The sequence below is a fragment of the Pygoscelis adeliae genome, unplaced genomic scaffold (genome assembly GCF_000699105.1).
Source record: "Pygoscelis adeliae isolate BGI_AS28 unplaced genomic scaffold, ASM69910v1 Scaffold386, whole genome shotgun sequence".
In the NCBI taxonomy this organism is placed as follows: domain Eukaryota; kingdom Metazoa; phylum Chordata; class Aves; order Sphenisciformes; family Spheniscidae; genus Pygoscelis; species Pygoscelis adeliae.
The window spans coordinates 1196443-1209646 of NW_008824940.1; the positions used below are offsets into that span (position 1 = coordinate 1196443).

At 40.0% G+C, this 13204-nt stretch overlaps 1 protein-coding gene across 5 annotated transcripts in view; it reads right to left on the reverse strand.

Annotated features, from left to right (window-relative positions):
- The window catches only part of CTPS2 (CTP synthase 2), a 77795-nt gene that overhangs the window by 59777 nt on the left and 4814 nt on the right, over positions 1–13204 (reverse strand). For all 5 annotated transcript variants that reach the window (XR_663680.1, XM_009325473.1, XM_009325474.1 and 2 more), the window contains exons 3-9: positions 12972–13142; positions 12586–12686; positions 10629–10745; positions 9181–9264; positions 5108–5188; positions 813–964; positions 429–561 (exon numbers count right to left, since the gene is read on the reverse strand). Coding sequence is in view for 4 of the 5 variants with exons in the window: in XM_009325473.1 (XP_009323748.1) it covers positions 429–561; positions 813–964; positions 5108–5188; positions 9181–9264; positions 10629–10745; positions 12586–12686; positions 12972–13142 (839 nt within the window). In the remaining variant the exon portion in view is untranslated. The remainder of the gene's footprint in view (positions 1–428; positions 562–812; positions 965–5107; positions 5189–9180; positions 9265–10628; positions 10746–12585; positions 12687–12971; positions 13143–13204) is intronic.

The following is a 13204-nucleotide window of genomic DNA, read 5'->3' on the forward strand; positions in this document are numbered from 1 at the left end:
GCTCTCAATATTAACTGAAATGAAGAGCAACAGCTTCTGGCACAGGATTTTAAAAAGAAACTAAACTGCTTTTCCAATTTACCTATTTTCTCCTGTCTTTAAGCTAATCTCATTAACATGACAAGCAGTTGCATGAGAACAAGTGAAACCTACCTTTGACAGTAAATACAAATTCGCAGGTAAAGTCTGCTTTTTCATCAGATCCAGTTTTGGGTAATTGCAACGTTCCTTTCAGATAAGTTTAGTTCCAAGTAAAATAATTAAATCTGTAAACACTTCTTTAAAAAAAATGAGATGCTTGGCCAGTCTGTATTTATCTGCATGATTCATTTTCTAATTTCCACATGAAATAAAACTGCCTCACACGATGGGAACTAGTAGAGTACATTCAAAGTATTCCTGAAAGCAAAATCCAGAAATATCCTCACCATTAAATCCAGTTTGTGATTAATTGCCAGCGCAGAGTGTTCCAGAGCCTTGAAAACAGATGCGTAGCAATCACTTAGTTTTGTGTACTTGCCAACAAGAGCTATGGAACACACCTTCAGCAACCTTTCATATCTGACAAAAACAAATTTTTTTGTTATTACACTAACTTTCACAAAGAAAACATTTTAACATTGTTTGCTTTTTCTTTAACTTCACAAAACATCTTCTAAAATCTCAAAACTGACAAAGTTTTTAAACCCAGACCATTCACAAGTGTTGATCAGCAGCATGCTACTGACCCCAGTCCAGTTTGATGACCACAGCAGCTAAAAACCTAACTTGAATTAAAACACTTCTAGAAAAAGCAGCAGGAGTTAAAATACCTGTCAGCCATTTTCTTCCATTTCATTAGAAGATCACTTGGCTGGTCATCAATAGGTAAATTTAACCTCTGTTTAAAATACTTAATGATGCCTTGCTCCTCCAACAGGATTGGTACTCGATAAGTGGAAGAAACATCATGGATAAATATTACCTAACAAAAAAAAGCATAACATAAAAGACTTACCTAAAAATTTTTCATAGGAAACATACACTCTATTTTTTGTACACTATATGTGTTTTGTATTCTACATACATTCTGATTTTTAAATAGTTTTCTTTTGAATGAGCAGGGCAGCCCAGCCAATATTTAAGGTTCCACTAAATCTACAAGGAAAAAGCTACCCAAAAGGTAAAAATGTGTTTCACTTCTTCATCGCACCATCATACAAAAATAGCTTGTCAAGACTATCAATGCGTCAGTTTTAAAACAAACATCTGGCCCCACAAGCAGTCGTGCTTGCTAACACTTCTTTCTCCCTCTCTCACACACTTGAAGAATATTAACTGGGAAAGAAAGAACACAAATGGAACCTAACAAAACAGACCCAATTAGGTTGCGATAAAGTCTCCTAAAAGAATTTTGTTAGTTAATTCGGTTATGTAATTAATTAATGAGTATAGTCCATTCAAGGACCGTTTAGTTAAGAACACATTTATAAACCACGCCCAAGCCGCTTGCAGTTAAGTTCACTGCACTTGGCTTACACAAGACTGCAGAGTTCAGAATCCTGAGCACAAGTGTTCTCTTCCCTGATACACATGAGAACTAAAGGATACTCACTTAAGTTATCCTTGAGTTACTTCTGTTCATCACACAAGTATGTACACATGCATGCTGCCCCACGCCTCTCTATGCGCCCATTCAACAGCAAAAAGAATAGGGTAACCACAGCCCTTCTACAGTAGGAATAAGGCTTATCCAACTGTTCTTCCAAACTTGGCAGCTACCATCCTAAGGATGTAACATTAATAAAGTATCACTAGCTGCTCCAGGTTACAGCCGTGCTGACTATGGAGACTGTTATAATCCTGAAACAAGCTGAAGACATTGCTTTTCTTTTGGTGGTACATACACTGAAGCGAGGAGGGAGGACTCACTTGATAAAAGCAAATTAAAAAAAAAAAAAAATCCACTTAGAGGAAGTCACTGGACAAAAAAGTATGTGGTCTTCATGGACTAGTTATGATAGTCCTGGAAACCATTTCCAGGCACACAAAAGATAAGCAAATCATCAGGAGTAGTCAGCATGGATTCACCAAGGGAAGGTCACACTTGACCAACTTGATAAACTTCTATGATGAAACGACTAGCCCTGCAGATGAGAGGAGAGCAGTGGATATTGTCTACCTGGACTTCAGGAAGGCTTTTAACACTGTCTCCTATAAGATCCTCATAGACAACTCATTCACGTAAGGGGCAGGATGAGCAGACAGTCAGGAAAACTGGTGGAATGGCTGGGCCTGGAGGGTGATGATCATCAGTCTAGTTGAAAGCCAGTAGCTAGAGGAGTACCCCCGGGGTCAGTACTGGGTCCAGTCCTGTTTAACATCGTCATTAATGATCTGGATGATGGCAGAGCATACCCTCAGCAAGTTTTCAGATGACAGCAAAGTGGCAGGAGTGGCTGATATGCTTGAGGATCATGCTGCTATCCTGCCAATAGGCAGGAGAAATGGGCTGACAGGAACCTCACGAAGTTCAACAAGGGGAAGTGCAAAGTCCTGCACCTGGGGAAGAGCAACCCCAGACACCAGTATGTGCTGGGGGCCACCCAGCTGGAAAGCAGCTTGGCAGAAAAGGACCTGGGTGTCCTAGTGGACATCAGGTTGAACATGAGCCAACCAACAGTATCCTGGACTGCATTAGGAGGAGTGTTGCCAGCAGGTTGAGGGAGGTGATCCTTCCCCTCTACCCAGCACTGGTGAGGCCACACCTGGAGTACTGGGTCCAGTTCTGGGCTCCCCAGTACAAGAAAGACATGGACATACTGGAAAGAGTCCATGGCCCACAAAGGGCCGTGAAGGTGATTAAGGGACTGGAGCATCTCTCAAATGAGGAAAGGCTGAGAGAGCTGGGACTGTTCAGCCTGGAGCAGAGAAGGCTCAGGGTGGGGGTGTGTGGGGATTGAGGGCACGGACTCTGGCAGGCATGCAACCAAAGACCCTTTATTATGGTGTAACTTCTCCTTTTATACAAAACTCAAGTGTTCACGCGCTATCAGCAGCTCACTGATAGGTTACAGCCTTGTGTTCACGCATGTCTATGCTCTAGCGGATTGGTCGGTTCTTCTGATCGCGCGACATTCATTGCCGTCGAGCTGCCTATCCCCACAGGGGTGGAAAATCTCATCAAGGTACAGAAATATCTGAGAGAAGGGTGCAAAGAGGATGGAGCCAGGCTGTCTTGGGTGGTGCCCAGTGCCAGGACAAGAGGCAATGGGCACAAACTGAAACACAGGAGGTTCTCTCTGAACATCAGGAAACGATTTTTCACTGTGAAGGTGATGGAGCCCTGGCACAGGTTGCCCAGGGAGGTTGCGGAGTCTCCATCCTTGGAGATATTCAAAAGCTGCCTGAATAACGGTCCTGGGCAACTGGCTCTAGGTGGCCCTGCTCGAGCAGGGGTGTTGGACCAGATGACCTCCCTTCCAACCTCAACTACTCTGTGATTCTACGACAGCAAATAAATGGGAAAGGTGGACTGAAAAGATTGATCCCCTTGAGATTGTAAACAACCATTCTAGACACAAAATAAACTGTAGCATCTTCTCTACTGGCATTGCACATCGCTCCAGGAAGAAGACTGATGATGCATCTAATCCTTCAGTTCACAAGAAATCCAGGATCATTCTAGGGAATATATAGACATGTGGCCAGTGTCTTCTGAAATCCAGAAGTGATTCATGAATTTTAAGACACACAGGGGACTTAAGAATGGCTTTGCAGAATTCTGATGAATACAGTTATGAAAAGGCAAAAAAAAAAAACAAGGCTGCAATGCAGTATGGCACCTAGCAGCATCCCAGTTCAGTCCACCGGGTCTAATCACCCAGGACACACCTATATTACACAATGCAGTGCTGTGGATAGACATTTGAGCTAGCCAGAACAGCACAAGAAGAGTGCAGCACTCTGCTCAGGATCATATACTCAGCTTCTCATGAAAGCTGTGACTGATACAACTATTGAGCTTCTCCCCTAAAAGGCAGAACTTTGGGGAAAAAAAAAACAGTGCCACGAAGACAGCTCCCTCCCTGCCAGGGAGCTCTTAGAGAAGTTCAGTTACACATGGGACTCTTAGTCCAGTTAGACTGGCATAGTAACTGCAGTTGGAATCTGAGTATGTACATGCTTACACATGGCCTGATACTGCCAGAAAAGCACACACCATTTTTGTTTGACTGAACTTCCAGTTGTCTCTCTCTGGCTGGAGAGGAACCACAAAGGCATTTCTGAAAGATTTTGCAGAAGCTAGCTCAAGGGTGTTGTCTTCCACAGATAGTAAGATGGGGGGGGAAAGTAATGGCCATACTGCCCTCTATGTCCTCATCAGGAATCTTACTATAAAAAGCTTTTTCTTACACACCTGCAGAGAGAGAGGTCAACACTAATACATATTTGAAATACAGCATAACTGCTGGCATCTGTTACCCCTTTAATATCATCTATATTACATTGAAGAGTAAAATGCTCTCACTTGCAAAAATATTAAAGAGCATTTGATTCATCAAAATTAATATTTGAATAGCAATTAATCACAGAAACTATTAAGGCCAAAATCACACATGAACTATAAAAGGATATATAACTACCCAGTAGATGTTCTAAGCATGTTAAAGGGCATGAATAGCCTATTACATATTATCACAGTAAGAGTGTTCACGTGGCTATGATGATCTATGGACATAAGCAAAACCCCTAGCTTTAACCACACTTTGTTCATCCATTATTATAACCACCTGCAATGATTTATGGACAACAACCAACCATAGCTTGAAACTGCACAGTTTTCACAACTATGTGTAGCAATTAACCATGCACTCAAAATCTATTCCTTTTATTAACTTTTTACATAACATGCATTTAAATTGTTAATGACCATTTGACATAAAATTTAACATATAAACTCCCAATATTTTTGAAGTGTTATAGTGTACATGACAGCAAGATAAAAATTGTAAAAACAATTACATATTAGTGAAACAGTCTGAAGTTGAAAACAGAAATGCATAGAAATATTTGTATGCTTTCCCACATGTTTAAGTAATGATGAATAAAATATTAAAGTACTGACCTGCTCAGGCTCCACATGGCAAAACATGGAAATCTTTTCCTTCACTGCCATTTCTATAGGTTTTGCACTTCTGCAGACAATCTGTCATAACAGAAGGAAAAATCTTAAATATTTACTAGTCAAACCAATAGAAGATCCTCAATATTGTTTATGGAGAAATTAATCTCCTTTGGAAGCCCAGCACAAACAAATGTGCCTTTTTTTCTCTTCCCCTCTTTTGGAGTTCTACAATATATCACAGCTCACACACATATATCTGCTAGCAAGGCAGAAGCAGATCAGTCACCCACTGACCCACTTTTATTAATCTTTCTTTGGCATTCTCTGTAATACTGCTTCCCCATGTTCTCCTTTCTTGTAGCTACTATTGTAATACTCTACCTAAAGTCTAACAGCTCCGTAAGTATGAATAATATGATGAATCAAAAGAAATATTGTGATCTTATCAGCTAAATTTAGAGCAACACTACTTAGCTTATATGCATGTTTTCTACTATTTCAGTACTCCAGCATCTTTTTGTAATTCTTAATTTACACATCATGATAAAAAGAAGGAGGCTGAAGATGAGAAAACTGTTTCATAATTTTGTGGGTTTTTTCCTGGTGCAATTATTCTGCTATTATTTTGCTGATACATGTAAAACTCGGGAATTTTAGAAAATACTGACAATTTTTACCAACAAAGAAAATAAGCATGTGTTTTGGTGTTTGTTGGAAGGGGTTTTTTTGCATTATGTAACTTCAGGCAACTAACTCAAAATGCAGAACTGCTCTCTCAATGTGCCTATCGATTACTTAGTCTACTACCTTAAGTTATTTTGAATAATGGAAGTATAACAGAAAGTAGCACGATCCTGTTAAAAGATTAAGTCATTATTTTCCCCATCTTTCTAGCAAATACAATTACTTAACACATTAAGCCCTTTTTTGTTCAGAAACTTGTAGCTGATCTTTGATCACCTTGCTAGAACGCAGCTTAGCTACACTGATATTGATGAAGTCTAACTTCCTATAACCTTGCAGGAAATTCTAGAAACAGAAAAACAATGCCAAGTATAAGGGAAAATTAGTGTACATTCTAATAATCAAAAAAGAATTATGAAACAATTCATACATTCTATTCAATTATGCACAAATTATACTTAAAAATTGAGTACTGTTTGAAGACATAATTCATAAACCTTGATAGTATGTGCACATGCTTAGATCCACTTAGAAATCCATCATCCATCTTGCTGAGACAAATTTAAAGTTAATGGAGTCACACAAATCAAAAACATCAGAATCAGCATGAAAATACAAAACGACATAACAGTGGCGGAGACGCATCTCAAAGAAACATAATACAAAGAAGATGAGGAACAGTTCAGTTGAGTAAGGCAGCACTGACAAGCATATAATCAGTTTTCAAAATGCTGTAACAGAATCCATTAAATCTGGAGATGTAGCGTATTCATTAAGCGCTTAGAACACCCCATGGAGAACATAAAGGCTCCTGTACATACACAGCTGAGACTGGCCCAGCATGCCACCTCGGGGAAGCCTGGGACCAGACAGCGAGGCAGCAGGTATTAAGAACAGGTCTAGCCAAGTTTAGATCAGGCAGCCTGGCAGCACAGCTTATGAAGGAAGCCCTCCTGACCGCTGTTCTAGGAGTTTTCCCATGTGCTGTTTTGGCCTTGGGCCCCTGTCCAAGACAGCAACCATATAAATATTTTCTTGAAGCAGTGCCCAAACAACTTTACAACAGCACCAAGAGACTTTGCTCAGTGTAATCTCTCTATGCTTTAGTGGTCAACAGCAGCAGTTTAGGAAAAGAAAAAAAAAAAAAAGTACCACACTTCTGGCAGTCCCAGAACTGCCCCAGGAAAGAATTCAAGATGTGAGAAAGTGACTAGTCTGTTTTCCTTTTATTACACACACACACCCCTAACAGGCTTTTCAAATTTTATCTGGGGGAGAAAAAAAAAAAAGAAGAGTCAGGCACTGGCAATTCTCTTAAAGGCCTTCAAAAATCACATGCAACTTTCCATATGCAACTAGCATGTCAAGAAGGATTTTGAAATTTAGGCCCTGAAGCTTGGAATATAGAGCATCATTGCGTTAATAAAAGTCTTTCCCTCCACAAGCTGATTACAGTCACCAGGTCACAACAATTTGAAGCTACCTAACACATCCTTCACATATCCTATTTATAAAGCTATTGGTTTTGTAGTTATAAACATGCTTTTTGATAAACATAAAATGCAAGAGTCCAAAAAAAAAAATCAGAAAGCAGCACACCACAATATTTAGTTGTGTGACTATCCTTTTAAGAATCATTTTTCCTTTTTGAGGATATAAATATTATACAGAAGCAGTGACTATGCTCACTACTCTTTCATTTCTGAGAAGGGCTAGGAAGCTTGTTCTCCTAGTGGACTTTATGGGAACAGAAAGTGCTCAACAACTTCCAGAATCAAGTATGGAAAATAGCCTTTGACTTAACAAGCAGCCCCACACGAAAGAGCAAAATTGACCTCTTCTGTTCCTAAAGCAGAGTGTGTCTTCAGCTGCACCAGCTGCAGCTCAGGAAGATATGAGCAGAAGTTTGAACTGGGGTTGCAGCTGGCATTTGAAGCTGTGCTGCCCTCGCTTCAGTGCTATCAACACTTGAGCAAGCAGATTAACATCTCCAACGGCAGACAGGTATCACAGGGGAGCTGCAATCTACTTATGTCTCCTCTCTGCTCCCAAGGAAAAGTGCCAGGGAGGCAAACACTGCATCCAGGGAATAAGCACATACTCAGTACTAGAGCACTGGGGAGAACGAATGGAAGGAGTTGAGCATTTGTCATCATTTGCCAACTGGCATGAGGTAAAACTTGCTGGCTTTAGGTTCGCTATACTACGCGGTGCAGGAAGGGATTGAGAGCAGCCCTGTGGAGAAGGACGTGGGGGTAGTGGTGGGTGAAGGCCAACCACGTCCTGGGCTGCATCGAAAGAAGCATGACCAGCAGGTCGAGGGAGGTGATTCTGCCCCTCTACTCTGCTCTGGTGAGACCCCACCTGGAGGACTGCGTCCAGCTCTGGAGCCCTCAGCACAGGAAAGACATGGACCTGTTGGAGCAGGTCCAGAGGAGGGCCACAAAAATGATCAAGGGGATGGAACACCTCTCCTATGGGGAAAGAATGGTGAAGAAATATGGTGAATCCAGAGTCTGACCAGAATTAGAAAATGCTGCAAAATCTTCCTCTCAATAAAAGCTTTTCAATAACGAGCAACCTCCCAGGAGGTTGAAATGCTGAAATGCTCCACCGAAATGCTTCTCCTTCTCCTGAACTCTTTCTAATATTCACATCTGCTCACTTAAAAAGCAACAAAAATCCCTACGATGGGAAAAAAAGTGTATTCTAAGGGGATGAGGATGTAGAAGGGAAACAAATATGCCATGATGATAGGTGTATTAAAAAACTCTAAAACAGACAGATATATATTATTTTAAGGTCATGCTGGATGGGCCTTTGAGCAACCTGATCTAGGGAGAGATGTCCCTGCCCACGGCAGGGGGGTTGGACTAGGTGACCTTTAGAGGTCCCTTCCAACCCAAACTATTCTATGAAAGAAATTGAGGAACCTTACTTTGAAGATTCACCCACGTGTTTCATATTTCCAAACAGGAATATTTTTAAAGGTTGTACTTCAAAGGTAGGATTGCTGCTTCTTAATCATGCATAAAAAGAAATTTGTGAGAGAATGTTAGAAGCCAGAAGCATTCTAGGTCTTCCCACAAAGTGAATTGAGACTTTAGATTACTTTTAGCAGTGCAGAATGATTTTTCTGCAAAGATCCCTTTAGAAGAACATAGCTACAGTCCAAAGATATTGCAAGGAGTTAGTTGAATTAAGTTAACTTAGAGTGAATTTGCATAATTTGATTTCCTGTGGCTTTAGTGAAGCAGTGCAGCATATATGTTGCGTTTCTTCTAAAATTCTTGTCTCTCATGGGAGACTGAGGCTTATTCTTTGAACAGAGGTTATGCAAGGACACTTCTAGATGACCTATAAATAAAAATCTGTATTTATTAACTCACCAAATCTGGAGACAAGCCTAGACCCCTCAGTGCTCGAACACTGTTCTGTGTTGGTTTTGTCTTCTGTTCACCAGTGGCATTAGGCTGGAAAGACATATTTTGAAAGCTCAAATAGCAACTAACATCTACTAACAGAGCAGTTACAGCTCAAAAGAGAAAAGTCATTGCAAGTAATAATACTTGCAGGAAGTAACCATATCCAAACAGAGCCACAATATGCCAGAAACAGAAGTGGCACCACTGTTATTACTTATAAAGGTAATGCTGTGAAGAAACCACATGGCCCTAATTCAGGTCAGGTTTATTTTGTTTTTTTCTTTCAGAGAAAAAGTTTCAGTATAACTGACTCAGGTAGAAGAATATTCCAAAAGTTGGATTTTGCTAATAAACGGAGAATGTCCAACATAGCACAAAGCCTTCAGTGACTGTCCTTGGAAATAATCAGACGTAGTAAATAATTCTGTTCTCAAATACAGGGAATCAATCCTACCAATTGCTGATCAATCCTCTAATCCATAGCTACAGTGGTTAATAATTCTCTCTTTATCTGTACACGGTGCAATCATATCATCATTACCAACCTCTGCTTACCAAAATCTCCCCAGTGAATACTTACCTCTTAAAATACTAAGAACGCCTGTTTGTGAAAGGAAAATTTAGAGTTCGAATGGAAAGATACTTTTAGCCCTGTACAGAAAGCTGTAGTGGTCTTGACCGGAAGACCACTGTACGTGGGGGAGCTAGCGCTCCACGTCAGGGTCCCCCTGAGGAAGCCCAGGCCGGCGCTGTGCCGCACAAATCCTGTGGCCGCAGGACAAATGCGGGCAGCTCCCGCGCAGCACCCGCGCCCGCATCGCCTGCATGGCCTGGCCTTTATCTAGGGATGCGGCACGAAATTCTCCCGAGAACATCCTTTCTGTTTGACAGTTGAAGTGCTACAGTTGTTTCCTTGTGAGAAAATTATCTGTCAGCTCAAATGACCGAAAGGGGAGAATCTCTTTCCCCGGGCGCAGTCTGCCCGGCGCATCTGGGCCGTTCCATGCTGCACCACCCGAGGCTGCCACCACCTGGAGGGACGTACGGTCGTTTACACCACCCCTCCTTGCAGTTTAGCTCTAACAAACAGAATTTTCAGCCATACCTTAGAGAGTCCGAGTGCCTTTCTTACTGGGTTCGTTATGTACCAGCACCTTCCCGCGCTAAGCACAACTATATTTAGGCTCCTAGATAAATCAGTGTTGATAAGGGGTTTTTTTTGGTAACTTAGAACATTAAAACAGATTCTCACATCAATAAAGTAATTATCAAGACCTTTATTTACCCCAGTGTGGCTGGGTTTCATATCTCTGTCTCTAAAACCCTCAAGCTTGAAAGGATTAATGGGAGAAGTAAACAAATATAAAGCCCAATACAGAGTAAAATTTATTTTATTAATTTTAGTAACTTACCTGTGGCACTAGACTAACATGGATATTACAGAAGTTCTCTCTTTTTGCTTTGAACTGAAACTGTCTAAACGCTTCAACAAATGGCATTCCTTCAATATCTCCAATGGTTCCACCCAGCTGAAAAAGAAAGCTTGGATATGTCGAAGTGGCCAAAAGCAAAAACAAAAGAAAAAAAAAAGTCTACCTCTTACATACTCAACAAGTTTTCTGAAATTTTTATCTTAAAAAAACCACTGACAGTTGAAATTTGCAGGCATACTCTGCAAAGAACCTTCACATATTCTGTGCATTTTGTTTCCTGTGGAAACCATAAAACAATTTTCCAGTTTTGTTATATTCACTTTACACCAAACATAAGCTTCCCATGGGAAGATGTGTGGTGCTACTGAATAATACATGCTTTCACACTGCCTTCGAAGTGGTGAAAAAGTAATCAAGTTAAGCTTATGTGAAGGCTTTTGTACAGAAAAACTTTCTTTTCCTGTCTGTCAGATTAATGAACAGTTGTGAACAACAAGGTACAGACATTTAGCAATATTATCATAGCTTTCCAACATCAATAAATGCCGTATGGACAACATGAAATAATATTTCACATTATAAAAGATTTTAAATATTTATTACCAAACCAAAACCTGAGACTAAGTCCATGATAAAACTTATTTATAGACAGATGTCTTTCAAAGACACAAAGAGCTGCAGTAGACTAAGCACTGAATAAAGCAGTGTTCAGCACGTAAGTCTTGGGAAGTAGTTGTATTTCAGAATGATCTTTCTGTGCCACCAAGTGGCTTTTGACAGAATTGCATATTTGTGTTCACCCAGTACCAGAAAAACTTCCGACAACTACATTTGTATGTGACACACATATTCAGTCTAACTCCTTCAGGATTTTGCCATGGAAAAACATTACAATTATCCTTAAAGTCCTGAAGAAAAGTATTTTTATCAGGCTGGAGCTATAACAAAAAAAAAAACCCACAACCCACCACACATGGAGGAAACAGAAAATTAAGTTTGAAGTTAAAGAACTGACAAGCCCATCACTTATTAATGTTCTTCCGCAACTTCTGTATTTACTGTTTGTACGTTTGTTTTCAATGAAGTGTTTGACTCTCACTGTGCACATCATAAAAAAGATCTATAGCTATACCAATAAGCATATTTTAAATCAAGGCAGATTCTTCTGCGTAAGAAATACTGAGCAGTTCTGTGACCTGGGTCACAAAGTTTATCATACTATTGATTACGGTGGCCGCTTCTGGCATTAAATCTATGACACATTCTTCTGTTCAATTCTCAGGTATAATCTTTTTCCGCTGTAATAGTAATACTAGCAATTACTGACTGCCTTTCCTCCAGATGTCTCAATGCCCTACTAAAGATGGGTAAAACTCATTATTTCCATTGTGCAGAACATCAGCAGGTTAAGCGATTAACAAAGTTGCCTCCAAAAATCTTAAAAATAACACCAGAAAGTGGGAAACTAACTTATACTGTGTTTAAATATATTCCTTTAAACATGACCACGAGCAACAAGATGGACATTTGAAGCCATATGGAAAGCTAGAATGTTAGCCTCTCCTACTGACCACAGGAGATTTCAGGTATTACACACATTTTCTCTATACTATTAACAGTATAAAGGTTCAGTCAAATGTCTGTATCTCAGAATAGATACTTCACATGACAGTAACTGGCCGCTTTAATTTTATAGATCGATAAACTCTTAAGCAGCTCAGTTTCAGCAATATTCTAGAAGGGATTTAGTCAAGTAAACAGAAGCTGTAGGGATAAGACCATGCCTATCATACTCAGAACAAATCAAAGAATATAAAACGTGTCTTTGCATTGTTGCTTTCCATAAAACTTCAGTCTGACCTTTTTACAGTAAGTAGCAAAGAGAAAGTTCTTTGTGTTCACTGCGGATATATATCCTAAAAGGTTCCATACTTGCCTCAATTACACAAATTTGTGGCTCTTTTCTGTCATCATCCACCGCAACTTTTGCCTGATTCATTACCCATTCCTGAACTGCATCAGTGATGTGCGGAACAACTACAAGACAAAGCCAAAGAAGGCAAGCATATCTTACTTTAGGCCCATATAACAGTTTTTGCATGCAAGAGGGGGAAAATGAGCAGAAAGTCAAAAGGAAACTACTAGCTCCTTTTTCTATTCCTCCTTTTCTTGAACCCAGAGGCCCAACAGTACAGGAATATGCCCGTATCTCTTGGGAAAGAGAAAGGAATAAGATGATGCCACAAGGAGCAGCTTGTTCTAGCTGATCACATTTTTGTGAAGACTGAATGGACTAGTATCCCACAGAATTAAAAATATCACCTTGAACGGTTTTTCCCAGGTAATCACCATGTCTTTCTTTATTAATGACATGCTGATATATCTTTCCAGTGGTGATGTTGTTATCTTTATAGAGATTGATGTCCAAAAATCTCTCATAATTTCCCAAATCCAAGTCAACTTCTCCACCATCATTCAATACAAAAACTTCACCTGAAAAAAGAAAGGGAAAGCAGACAGAAAAGCAATAAAATAATCATAAATTATTAAACAGA